The following is a 14,522-nucleotide window of genomic DNA, read 5'->3' as shown; positions in this document are numbered from 1 at the left end:
GATTTTTTCAGTAACTCGAGCGCGTCAGATTATCATATGGGGAGAAACCTGGTACCCCGTAGACGTACCTCTACCATATATTGGCTCTAAACACAGGGGCGTTTGTTAAGGGGGGGGCGAAAAAAAATCTATCCTTAGAAAAACTCGAAATTGCCAGATTAAGATAAGGTAAGTTAAGTACATGCAAAACAGTGAACATTTCAAAAATCTGACGATTAGGGCCACGATTTGGGTAAGGAAATAGGTGAGCCACAAAGTTTCACAAGAAAAAAGCGAATATTTCGCGAAATGAACGATAGATCTAAAAACTAAAAAATACGTGCCCAATATTTGTCAAAAATCTATCGAATGATAATAAAGACGATTCCTCACGGAGAGGGGAAGGGGTAAATTTAAAATTTTAAATACGAATCCCGCGATATTTCGTGAAATGAACATCAGATCGAAAAACTGAAAAATACACTTATTCAATACATTTTAAAAATTTATCGAATGGCATCAAACACGACTCCCCACGGAGGTGGGGTGGGGGGTTACTTTAAAATTTTAAATAGGAGCCAACATTTTTTATTGCAGATTCGGATTTCTTACGTAAAATTAGGTAACTTTTATTTGAGACATTTTTTCGAATTATGGATAAATAAGGCTATAATCGGAAAAAACGAAATTCCAGACTTTCGAGACAGTAATGGCTGGTTGGATCGGTTCAAAAAGAGGCACGAAATTCGTTTTAAAAAATTTGTATTGAAAGTGCTGCCGTTGATTATGTAACTTGCAATCGGAAAGCTAAATTGCCAGACTTGACTCGTGGATACAATGCAGATGATATTTACAATGCTGATGCGACAGGGCTTTTTGACAGGGTTAAGCGATGAGAAATTCGTTATATAGAGGTTTGAATTCGGCTTTAAGAACCCCTTTTTAACGAATATTGGCCGCATTTAACCTCCATATAACAAACCCCGATATTGAAAAATTCCCGATATAACAAATTTTTTTTTCGGGCCCGAGGTTCTACTGTACATTGAAAAACGTGAAGGATAAGAATGGAAACATACTTACAGAAGAGAATGAGATTATGGAGAGGTGGAGAGAACACTTTGAAGAACTATTGGAAGTGGAACAAGTAGAAGGGAATAAGATAGAACAAAACAAAAATCAACACACCCCACAAGAGCAACAAGAACAGATAGGAAATATAACACAAAAAGAATTAACAAATGCAATCAACAAAATCAAGATGGGAAAAGCACCAGGACATAACGATATAACTGCAGAAATTGTCAAATATAGTCGGTTCGCTAAACTCAGACGCAACTGGCTAGATATTTTAGTCGATAATTTTTTTGTTTTTTGCCAATTTTGCAAAAATTGGAAAAATTACTAACTATTTAGTGATTATTAACTATTTAGTAATTATTTTTTGCCAATTTTACTAAAATTGGGAAAATTACCGACTAAAATATCTAGAAAGTTGCGTCTGAGTTTAGCGAACAGACTATACATGAATGAAGAAAGACAACTAGAATTACTTAACATCATTAACCAAGCTAACAGAGAAAAGAAAGTACCACTAGACTGGCAGATAGGCATTATAACACCATTGTATAAAAAGGAGATAGCAAAGAATGCTCAAACTATAGAGAAATAACACTTGGAAGCACAGTAGGAAAACTTTATGCTAGTATACTAGAAAACAGGCTACTAGAAAAACTAGAAAACACCTTTGAGGAGAGCCAGAGTGGTTTCAGAAAAGAAAGAGGGACGAACGATCAGATTTTCATAATGAGACAAATAGCAGAAAAAGCTCTTGAAACACAAAAAGAAATACATGCATGTTTTATAGATATGGAAAAAGCTTTCGACATAATTGAGAAGATATTTGGAAAACACTAGAGAAGAGAAAAATTGAACAAGATCTAATAAGATACATCCAGAGTCTATACGAAAAAACAAAAAGCTATGTAAGGACAAGAAATGAAAAATCAAAAATGTTTGACAGCAACATTGGATTAAGACAGGGTTGTGTCCTGAGCCCAGCGCCGCCGAGAAAGATGATCGGGCCCCGGCAAGAAGTGACGAACGCGCCCCCGCAAAAGGTGAAGAGCGAAAAAAATTCAAACTACACTGGATATCTTCAACGGATTTCACCTTCACTAAAATGAACCTTTGAAGTTGAGCAAGAAAAAAATGTTCCTGTTTAGACATTAAGGTAATAAGATTATTTAGTATTGGTATCAGAAACCAACCGACTTGGACGATTTATTAATTATTTCTTCCAGCACTCAAAAATCAAAGAAAGGTAACACTGTTGTAGCAACGAAGAACATCATTTTGCACATTAAAAGTAATATTTAAAAAAATTCATAAAAAAGAATTTTAAATACAATATGTATAGAAAGTAATTTTAAATAACAGTTATCCTAATAAAATTCTCAAGAAACTAACATATGGTTACGTTACGTAAATGGTTTATTTAAGTAGCAATATAAGTAAGATGCTGAGTAACATTTCCACAATCAAAAGAGCTTAATGCAACAATATATTCAATTGGAGCTTATTCTCGAAGCTTACAAACCAGACACCACTTCTAAATCAGATTCAGCTGATTTACCAACTTTCTTGTCTTGAATGCGATGGACAAACATAGCAGTGGTTAAAATAAAGAATAACGCAGCTAAAAAGTGATGGCAAAAGAGAGAAAAAGTATTCTGTGTTGCATTCCAACAGAACAGGCTACACACTTAATTTATCAGATGTCAGGATTTTGGATAGAGCAAACAACAACTATAAAAAAGAATATTTTTCGAAATGTACCACATCAACAAAAACCAAAATTAAATTAAATATAAGACAGATACCTGCAAGTTAAGCGACACGCTGATAAACTGAAAATATCTGATTCTATAATACAACTCGTTGAACCTAATGACACCTGGGCAAAAAAGGAAAATTTTTCATTTAAGAGGAAAATTTTCTGGTCAAAGAGACCGTAAACATAAAATATGAATTATCAAACTAAAAAATATCTAAAAAGATATTAGTAAACTGTTTATAAAAATTTTATCAGTATGATAAAAACTGATCAAACTTTTTAAAACTTGAAGTAGAATGACAACAAAAGAATTATTTTTTAATCGAAATTATATCTAATATTGAACTGATTAATCACTTAAAAAGAAATTGATTTCTTAACGTACAGATAATAGAATTGTAAATGTAACGGCACTTAAAATATATAAAAATATCTTATTTGGTTTGGATATGTATACTCGTATTATAAGAATACTACTCAGTTACTCAGTCTACTGCTTCGACTACAAAATGCGAGTACTAGTGGTATTGTGTATAATATTACAAGTAGTTTTGGGTATGTTAGTTTTTATTTAGTAATTTAATTTTTGCTCATGTTTATCTATTTTTATCTACTTTAATTTTAGGTTTCATTAGAGACCTGAAGTCTCTAGTTTATGTTTTCAGTCAAATTCACCCCAGCGGTCAAAGTAACCCCATTTTACGGTACGGAAACACTGGAGTAGGGGAAGTTTTAATTGTGGAACAGGTTACAGGTTTCGAACGTCAGTCCCATGTATTTGTTGTAAATAGAATTTCCAATTGATTTGCTACCCTTTCATTAAACTCTCATGCAAATATCAGACTGCTATTTACCGCCAGCAGAATTCCTGTCATTTGACATGTTCTACGTGCCGGAGAATGCCCAACATATTTGTCGCCAAATTTTTTTTATATATTATAATATAATTTATATATTATAATATAATGTAACTGTATAATATAGAGTTTGCTATTGAATAAACTTAACAACAACCTACTAGCTTTCACAATCATAAACTTGTCAGGATGACAAAATCCACAATTAAAATCACGTTCCACAATTAAAACTTCCCCTGGTCCAGTGTTCCCATACATCAAAGTTTGTCTGACTAGACACTGTTAAGTTAATAACAAATTGTCAGCTTTCTATTAATAATCTTTATTTGGTAAGCGGGATCCAGGCCTATAAAAAATTAGTATTCCAGTAAGTCTATGGCGCCCACTAAATCCAAATAGCGCTCAACGGGTTGAAGTTTTCCTACTCCGACTTAGTTCAGAGAACTAAGGAAAAAAAATATCCTGTTGGTGAAACAACCCCCTTCAGGCCGAAACCAAATTTTTTGAGTAGTATGGGTATCTATAATAATAACCTATATGTTTCCTGCAGCCTATTTTGATGATATACATAGTTATAAACAAACAAAAATAAAAAAAAATCGATTTTTTCGTCTATTACAAAAAAGTTAAGCATTTTAAAAAAATTTGAGAGTAGGAAACTCATAAATCGTATGAAAAACTTCCATATGGCGTTCACTGAATATGTCTATCCTTATTGGTTGCTTAGAAAATTGCAAAATAATTCATAAATTTTGAGTTTTTATAAATAATCATAACTTATGTAAAAATTAACTTAGAACCTTCTTATTACACGGAATGCTGATAATTCTGGTGCTTAAATTATACCCTAAATTTCAAAGCAATTGGTCAAAGAGTTTAAAAGTTATTTAATTTGTGTTTGCCAAGTTAAGTTTCTTTTTGCAACACTATAAGTCAGAAAATGATGAAGTTACTGTAATACTTTGGATAGTTTATGAAAGAAGAAGATTTACACTATTAAGGGCCGGTTTTTCAGTGCTGGGTCACGTGCTGGGTTAACCCAGATTTTTCGGTCACCGAAATTTTTATGATTAATCAGTTTTTCAATACTAGGTTATCGCTTAAACCCGTTTAAGTTGACCAATATTTTAACCGATACTCGCTATCATAGGTGGTTTAACTCCGAATTTTCCGACAGACGTTTATCTATATTTGCTGACAGAAGAGGTTAGTTAAATTATGACATTTTGTGTTATCGCGGGAAATATTGTATTATGTATTATTATATTCTTGATTATATCTTCATCATCAGATGAAGAATCGGAACTTGAATGCATTAATCATTTTTGTAATGTTATGTTATTTGTTATTTATAAAATAGGTTATGAAATTCTATTTTGTTTATTTTTCTGTCAAAAATCTATAGAATTGCACATCTTGGTTTAAAGCACTGAAAAACGATATAAGGGTTAAAATATTGGTTAAATTTAAACTAGGTTAGCTAACCAAAATTTTAACCGCTCACTGAAAAACCGGGCTTTATTTGATTAAAAAAATGACAAAAATAATTCTGAATATTGCAATATTATTCTGAAAGAACAAGTAGATTAAAAAAAGGGGGCTAATTTCGTCCCTTATTATTGTCCTAGGACAATTGTTTTTCATTCTAATTGTGTATAAAAATTCAGTCTTTCTAAATATGAAAAAATAATTTTTCTACGGGTAACGGTAAAAAAATTATTCTAATTGTTTTTAAGGAAGCAAAAAATCGACATGTTTTTGCAAAATAATTTTACACTGTATAAAATTACTTTTTTCATTTGTTTTTAATTAAGTCCATAGTATGAATGTTCTTCTTCCATAAACTGTCCGAAGTATTACTGTAACCTCATAATTTTCTGACTTATAGTGTTGCAAAAAAAAATGAACTTGGGATAAACAAATTAAATATCTTTTAAACTATTTGACCAACTGCTTTGAAATTTAAAATATAATTTAAGCACAAGATGTCTCAGAATTCCGTGTAATAAGAAGGTTTTAACTTAACTTTTACATATGTTTTGAACATTTATAAAATCTCAAAATTTATGACTTATTTTGCAATTTTCTAAGCAACAAATAAGGATAGATGTATTCAGCGAACGCCATATTGAAATATTTTATATGATCTATGAGCTTATTATTCTCAAATTAGTTTAGAATGCTTTACTTTTTAGTAATAGACGAAAAAATGAAAATTTACCGTTTTTGATCTTCATTTGTTTATAACTATGTTTATCATCAAAATCGGCTGCAGGAAACATAATAATATGTTATTAATATAAATGTCCATACTACCCAAAAAATTTGCTTTCTGCCTGAAGGGGATGTGTCACGAGAAAAATCTTATTTCTCTGGACTAATTAGGCAATAAAATATTCATTTTACTAACATTAGTAGATGAACAGAATAAACCATGCACAAATCGATAGAGGGACAATTTTTAAGTAAATTTTGTTATATCATGTTATTAAAATATATCTTCGTTTATATATCTTTGTTTCTTATTTATATATATCTTCGTTTCGCCCTCTCTGATATCCAGTTGATCGTATAGGTTTGAATACGCTTCTGCTTTGGCTTTTGCTACTGGAAGCGAAAGTAGCAGTAGCAAAAGCCAAAGCAGAAGCGTATTCAAGCCTATACGGTCAACTGGATACCAGGGAAGGCGAAAAGAAGATATATAAAATAGCCAAACAGAGAGCAAAGAAAGCAAAAGATTTTAATCAGATTAGATGTATCCGAGATGAAAATAATAAAATACTAGTTCACGAAAGGGATGTCAAAAAGAGATGGAGAAAGTACTTTGACAGCTTATTAAATGAAGAATTTGACAGACAGCCTGTAGAGTCAACGGACACAGTAGCAGCAATGGTCACTAAAATAACCAAAGAGGAAGTGGCTCAAGCGCTTCAAAAAATAAAGAAAGGAAAAGCGGTAGGACCAAATGATATTCCTGGGGAAGTATGGAGGGCATAGGGAGAGACAGGAAGAAGGTGGCTAGCAGGTCTATTTAATAGAATTATGGAAGTCGGACAAATGCCAGACGAATAGAGAAGCAGTATACTGGTACCTGTTTACAAAAACAAGGATATACAACAATGTACAAACTACAGGGCTATAAAACTGCTTAGCCACACCATGAAAATATGGGAAAGAGTAATTGATAGACGGATACGTGAAGAGACCGAAATATCCGAAAATAAATTTGGCTTTATGCAGGGTAGATCAACAACAGATGCAATTTTCATTATAAGGCAGTTGATGAAAAAATACAGGAGTAAAGAAACAAACGCTCATATGGTATTCATTGATCTTGAGAAAGCATATGATAGAGTTTCTCGAGAGATTCTGTGGTGATCACTCAATAAGAAAGGAGTCCCTGGTGAATATGTAAAGATTGTGAGGGATATATATGAGGGAGTAACGACTAGTGTTAGGACAGGTGTGGGAGAGACTGATAAATTTTATGTGAAAGTAGGATTGCACCAAGGCTCTGTGCTTAGTCCGTATTTATTCTCATTAATTTTGGACCAGATAACAGCGAAACTACAGGGTAACCTTCAATGGTGCTTAATGTATGCTGATGATGTCGCGTTAGTAGGAAATAGTGAAAGAGACTTAGAACAAAAACTGGAACAGTAGAGACAAGCTCTGGAGGAAAAAGGTTTAAAACTTAGTAGGACAGAAACAGAGTATTTGGAATGTTCATTTAAAGATGGAGCTACTACAAATAAAATGGTATCTTTGGATGGTGAAATGATTGTGAAAAGCAATAGTTTTTAGTACTAAGGATCGATATTACAGAATAATGGAGAAATAGATGGAGATGCATGCAGTAGAATTAATGCTGGATGGATGAAGTGGAAAGAAGCGAGTGGTGTGTTGTGTGACAGAGAAATTCCAATGAAGCTGAAGGGAAAATTCTATAAAACAGCCATAAGACGGGCTATGATGTACGGAACTGAATGTTGGGCAGTGAAAAAGAAAGAGGAACAACGAATCCATGTGGCGGAAATGAGAATGCTTAGATGGATGAGTGGAGTGACAAAGAAAGTAAAATTAGAAATGAGTATATTAGGGGAAGTGTAGGTGTGGCACCAATTGATGCAAAAATGAGAGAGCATAGGTTAAGATGGTTTGGTCATGTTCAACGTCGAGACGTTAATCACCCAATACGAAGAATAGCTGAAGTGCAGATTGCTGGAAGGAGTAGGAGGAGAAGACCAAAGAAGACCTAGGGGAGACGATAAGGAAGGACATGTTGGCAAAGGGGATTAACATTGATATGACCCAAGATAGAATTGTGTGGAGAAATGCAATTAGGGAAGCCGACCCCGCATAGGGATAAGGCAAAGAGAATGATGATGATCATGTTATTAAAATAAATCAATACTTTTTGTGTTATCAAAGATCAAAGATTTTTCTATTTAAGAGCATATTCGTAAAGTTACGGATGATAAAAAGAACATATTAATTAATTGTATGTTAGTTAAATTTTATTTTTGTATTATTTCGATATTTAATTGAATTTTTTCTGTACATTTGACATATTCGAATACACTTTTGCTAAATTTATAATATCGAAATAATATAAAAATAATATTTTAGTAACACACAATTAATTAATATGCTCTTTTTATCATCCGTAACTTCACGCATGTGCTCTTAACCCGCGAGTAGTCGCGCCGTTAGATAGAATCTCACATTTTATCTTTTTTCGCGATAACTTTGATGAAAAATTTTGCAATTTTGAAAAAAATTCGTAAGTGCTTCGAGGATGGGTGTAGTAATACGTAGGAATTTTTTATTTTTTATTATTTTTTTTCTTCTTCTTTTTCTTCTTCTTTTTCGGAATTTATGGCTTTGGGGAGAGCCAAATAGCTTTAACAATTGTTAGAAATAATATTTCTAACATAACAAGTAAATACAAATACTATAAAATAAAAATTTGTTGTAAATCCGTATTTAAATTCGTATTTTGAGATAGAATCTAACACGCGACTATTCACGTTACAGAAGTGAGCGCGACTACTCCCTATTTAAACAGACAAATTTTCGATCTTTAATAACTCAAAAAGTATTAATTTATTTTAATAACATGGTATAACAAATTTTACGTAAAATTTGTCCCTCTATCGATTTGTAAGGTTATTTTTAACAAAATAATTTTCACCCCCGAGAAGGGGTGGTATCCACCCCCAGGATAAAAGTGCAAGTTGGGACCAAATCATTTTTATTTCTTGCGGTATGCTCTAACTAGTCACCAATTTTCATGCAAATCGATGAAGGTTTAACAAAATAGGAGGTGAGAACTTTTAAAGACTACACTAACTTTCCCCTTTCATCCCTTATTGCTACTTCCTGTATCCACTGAGGTGTCAGCCTGAAAGAGGTCATAATTATCAATATACAATAGACACATTTCACATGACAAACTTCATAATTACTTATGACGGTGATTTTTCGGCTTTAGCTCTTAGAGTAATATCCTGATCATTCGAATTCTGAGATCTAGACTATGGTCTGACCTTTTAAAAAATGTTTTCATGCTCATGAGTGTTTTCCTCGATGGTTCGATTCTTGATAGGATTCCTTTTCGTATATCATACCTAGTAGAAGGAATGTCAGATTTCTACAGTTGCTACTTATTTTGCCAGGAACTAACCACTTCTGCGTTGATAAACTAACTCAGATAACTGGATATCACTATTGACACTGTTATGGCATTATCAAATTTGGTATCTTATCTTGCGTTAAAATTAGATTTTTCAATTCTTTGAATGTAATGAAAAAATATGTACAATAGCCGGGATTCGATGCCAAGAATAAAAGAGTTATCTTTAATTTCTACTGGAAACAGTACAGATACATATACATATTTCAACGAAATAGGAGATTTATTAATAAAAATGAGAGATCAACTTACATAAGATGCAAGATGCTAAGATGTTACGTTTGGCCTGTTCCTTTGTATGAAATAGAAGTATTGACGTTAAAGCCTAGATTCATTAATAAACTTGAAGTTATTGAAATGTAGTGTCTGTGCCGAATGTCTAGAATATTATGGAATGGCAGAGTTAGAAATGAACAAGTATTAATAAGATGCGGCGTTCAGGATAGGGAACTATTTAATGAAATCAAAAGTAAGCAGACTGCCATATTTGGGGCTATAAAAGAGAGGTCGTGGCTGCGTAATATTCGCCAATGAACAACAATGTACAGCTATGAAATGCTTCGCAACATCTCACCTGACCAGATAATGAACGTGGAGGCCTACGTAGAAAGGCACGGCACTTTCAGAAGAACATACTGCGATTGGCTCCGTTGGTTCAATTGTTGATCTGCTAAATTAATCGTTATCCTTCTTGTTTTCCTTCTAATCTTTATAGCTTTTTTCAAGTAATTAAATCACTGTATCTCTAATAGTACTGGTGTCAGTCTAACAAGAATAAAAAACCTCTAAACGCCTTAAAAATGAGTGGCGCATACAATATTCCCGCTACAAAAGATCTGATATGAATATTACGTGGCGCGAAAATGTATTTTCATTTTGATGTAAAACAAAATTCTAGTTTTATTTTAAAATATTTTTTCATAATATTTGCTAAATTTGAAGTAAACGCGCCACAAAATAGTAACTTTTATACAGTTTGAATTTTGAAACTATTTTGTGGCGCGTTTACTTCAAATTTAGCAAATATTACGGAAAAATCTTTTAAAATAAAACTAGAATTTTGTTTTACATCAAAATGAAAATACATTTTCGCGCCACGTAATATTCACATCAGATCTTTTGTAGCTGGAATATTGTATGCGCCACTCATTTTTAAGGCGTTTAGCGGTTTTTATTATTGTATCAGGAGTTTTTCAAAGTTATTTATAAATTAAATGTATGAAGTTGAATGCAATATTCCTCTATTACTCGTTAAGTTTTATAAATGGTCACCTTTGTTGCATTATCTCCCAAATGACCTAATGTCCATCGAATGTACACTATTCGAAATAGATTGAAAAAATATTGAGATGACCGGTAAATGAAGTCGAAATGCACGTTGCCAGATCAAATTTAGCGTCGTATTCACTACAACTACATAAAGCATTTCGGGAATAATCGTTAATTGGATTATACTTTTGTAGCTTAATAGGTTCTAAAAGGCTTAACCGATTTTGATCAGTAAACATGAGTTTGAAACGTATTTACCAGTAGTATTTGATGGATTTAAGGTCAAGTATGATAACTGAAGCTATTACAGGAATTATTGAGCTTGAGAAACCGTTTTTCCCGTAGGAAATAGATTTGATCATACTTATGAAGCCTATCACTTAAAAATTCGAATTTTCCCGGATATGATGTATACACCGTTAGATTCGTCTAGAGTCTTTCTACAAATGCTCAGTTATTGCGTAATTCGTAGGTTGAAATTTTGAGTAATTGTCGAAAAACCACAATTTTCAAAGTATAGTTTTTCAGTTTTTCGGCTATACTGAGCCGTGTGTATGCCTGATCCTGACGGCTTAAACACCATTTGAAAGCTTAACTCAGCACTATTGATTTGTTGTATTTGCAGTTCTCCTGTCTCTTCTTGATCCGAAGATATATACCCCCCAAAAATATGCCGTTTTGTACCTACCAAGTTCCCTAGCTGGCTTATGGGTGGTCAAAAGTCACAAACTACACCGGTTCTGAATCGGCCCTGACCCCCTCTTCAAACACAGAAAAAAATTCAAATCGGTGTAACTTTTAAACACACATACATAAATACATACGTATTCCCCAAACATTTTCCCTTTTTTAAATAAAAATTGAGTCATATTTCTGAGCTCGGTAACTTTTGAATGGTATAACCGATTTTCAAAATTAGACATGCGTTGGAAAGGTAATGATCAGTACAATTGGAAGCCGCAAAGGTCGGAATTAAATTTTTGAAGTTTTTGGAAGTTTTGGGGACGAGAACGAAAAACAGACCCTAAATAGAAAGGGCCGTGAAATCCACACCCTTGGACCAAAATTGATGGTTGACATATGAATCTTTTCCTGAACTTTAAGATGGGACTTGGCCCATCTTTCAAATCAGTCAGATTTAGAAAATCGAAAATTTCGTGTATATATTATAATGTTGCGTGTAGGGGGGTGTTGGTGTGCGCCACTGGCGAGAACTGCCGTTCTCTGGTAATAGACTTACTTATCTGTTTCAACTATTTTTTTCTACTATTTTTGCTCAAATTTTTTTATCTTTTCCGATATTTTGGTTCTATTTCGCTTCTTGCCTTATTGCCTAGCTTCACGAAATTCTATTGTTGATTTATGGCCCCACTGATTTATTTTGGGGTTCATACATTCACGAATACCTTTTCTTCGTGTCATTAAGGCCTTAGAACGATTTTGTTTATTTTGCGCATATCGGGTTGACTCTCTTTCTTCGAAAGAATGGGGTGATAACTGTTAGGATGAGGCAGATAACTGGCCTATTAGAAATATATCGAGAACTAAAGGCAACAGAATCATGAAAATTGGATTAAAGGGGTTTTGAAGGATGATCTATTAAATGAAAATATTTTTATCTCTTTGTGACTTCCGGTTATACCGAAAGTTGCTTATAACTTCGTTTTTTTAAATGGGACACCCTGTATATTTTTGCGTTTTTGGATTCTCTTCGATGTCTTATTTCTTAAAATATGAGGTTTTTTTTTTAATTATACAGGGTATTTTAAAAGATAACTACGTTTTTTATTAATTTCGTAGCAATATTCACTATTATTCACACCCTGTAGAATTGTAGTAGTTTGACATCTAAAACTCTACTTACGTTCAAATGATTTTTAATATACTCTACTATTGTTATCATTAGTATTATTAGTAATCATTAGTATTAGTAATGATTAGTATAGCTAAATTTTTAATTTTACTATACAGGGTTGGTCGAAACTCGGAATGAGTATTTTCTGAGTTTTCTTAAATGGAACAGCCTGTATTTTTGTATTGTAGTGAGATGATATTTTATAGTACTTTTATATTTCTTCCTATATATTCCCTATACCTAACTGCTTTAGTTTTTGAGTTATTGGTGATTAAAACTAAACATTAATTGCAACAAAAAATACGTAAAATTTCATTAGGCTGGCCGTGAAAATACTTAATCCCAAATAGTTTTTCAGAAATAAATACATATTAATCCAGACTGGTCCTTAAAATTACCAATAATGGTTTAGCTATCAAAATACTTATGTAGTTAAGATTGTTGATTCGATTAACAATTAAGCACAAATTAAAGCAGTTAGGTAAAGGGAATGCTTAAGAAATAAAAAAGTACCATAAAATATAATTTTATTACAATATTAAATACAGGGTGTTCCATTTAAGAAAACTCAGAAAATACTCATTCCGAGTTTCGACCAACCCTGGTATACTAAAATTAAAAATTTAGCTATATTAATGATTCTCAACAATAGTAGAGTATATTAAAAATCATTTGAACGTAAGTAGATTTTTAGATGTCAAACTACTACAATTCTACAGGGTGTTAATTTTGCTACGAAATTAATAAAAAAACGTAATTATCTTTTAAAATACCCTGTATAATATTACAAAACCTCAAATTTTAAGAAAGAAGACATCGAAGAGAATCCAAAAATGTAAAAATATATAGGGTGTCCCATTAAAAAAAAACGAAGTTATAAGCAACTTCCGGTATAACCGGAAGTTGGAAAGAGATGAAAATATTTTCATTTAATAGATCATCCTTCAATACCCCTTTATTCCAATTTTCATGGTTCTGTTGCCTTTAGTTCTCGAGATATTTCTAATAGGCCCTTTACTTGCCTCACCCTGTATGTAGTTCGATTACAAGTTTCATATTATCATCCATATCCATATCCAAATCATCCCAAACTATCATTTTTATTTCCGAAGTTTAGTCCCCCGTATATCGGTTCATATCATCTTTTGTATTGACCCACATGTGCATTAAAATCACCTCCTATTTGATATAATAAATAAATATAAAAGACAATACCAATAATTATTATAAAAGTTTTAAAATAATTGATCATAGTTTCATGTATCATGTTTAGGAAAAAGAGGTTTTGGTCCAACAGATCAAGAATGGGGCTTCTCTGAAGTAAGACCTGGTGCTAATTTATTTTGGTGGCTTCATTATACCACCGCAGATGTCTCTACACCAACAGATAGACCTCTTCTAATATGGCTACAGGGAGGCCCAGGATCATCTTCAACAGGTTATGGAAACTTTGAGGAGTTAGGTCCATTAGATTCAAATTTAAATCCTAGGAATACTACTTGGGTACAATGGGCTAATGTTCTGTTTGTGGATAATCCTGTCGGAACCGGTAAGTCGACAGGCGCGGATCCAAGGGGGGTCAATGGGGTCAATTGCCCCCTTCTTGGGACCTCGCCTAGTGTCTACTGACAGTTTTTTTAGGAAAGAGATAATGACGATTGAAAATAAATAGTGAGTTTTGTGTCCTGTTGATAACTGAATAACTGAAACATAACACAGATTTCCTTGGAATCGAAGACTATTAAAAGTCTTTAGAACATAATAAATGAAAAATTCTCACAATAAATCTGTTTATTACCATCTAATGCCAGAAACCAGATATCAATAGTAATTTGTTTTTTCTTTGTGGCAAAGTAATGAGTCAGTTTCGTTTCAAAAAATGTCATTCTCATCTGAGGCTATTTTAAGATCTGAAGTACAAACAGTAAAAATTCAGTCATGCAAAGCTTTAAATTTTGCGATGAAGATGTGTTTTCACATTGTAAAATACTATTACAAAAATATTGCTTGCTTTGTCTTTTAGTACATCAC

At 32.6% G+C, this 14,522-nt stretch overlaps 1 protein-coding gene across 2 annotated transcripts in view; it reads left to right on the top strand.

Annotated features, from left to right (window-relative positions):
* Window positions 1-3,083: 3,083 nt before the first annotated feature.
* The window catches only part of LOC114330950 (retinoid-inducible serine carboxypeptidase), a 56,495-nt gene continuing 45,056 nt past the window's right edge, over window positions 3,084-14,522 (top strand). The window contains exons 1-2 of one of the 2 annotated variants that reach the window (XM_028280401.2): window positions 3,084-3,370; window positions 13,765-14,040. In XM_028280401.2, coding sequence (XP_028136202.2) covers window positions 3,265-3,370; window positions 13,765-14,040 — 382 coding nt within the window. In that variant the 5' untranslated portion in view covers window positions 3,084-3,264. The remainder of the gene's footprint in view (window positions 3,371-13,764; window positions 14,041-14,522) is intronic. The other variant, XM_050657158.1, reaches the window with a different exon arrangement.

This window comes from Diabrotica virgifera, chromosome 7, assembly GCF_917563875.1.
Source record: "Diabrotica virgifera virgifera chromosome 7, PGI_DIABVI_V3a".
Lineage (NCBI taxonomy): Eukaryota > Metazoa > Arthropoda > Insecta > Coleoptera > Chrysomelidae > Diabrotica > Diabrotica virgifera.
Note: the sequence above shows the minus strand (reverse complement) of the source record. Positions and strands in the feature narration are given on the sequence as shown.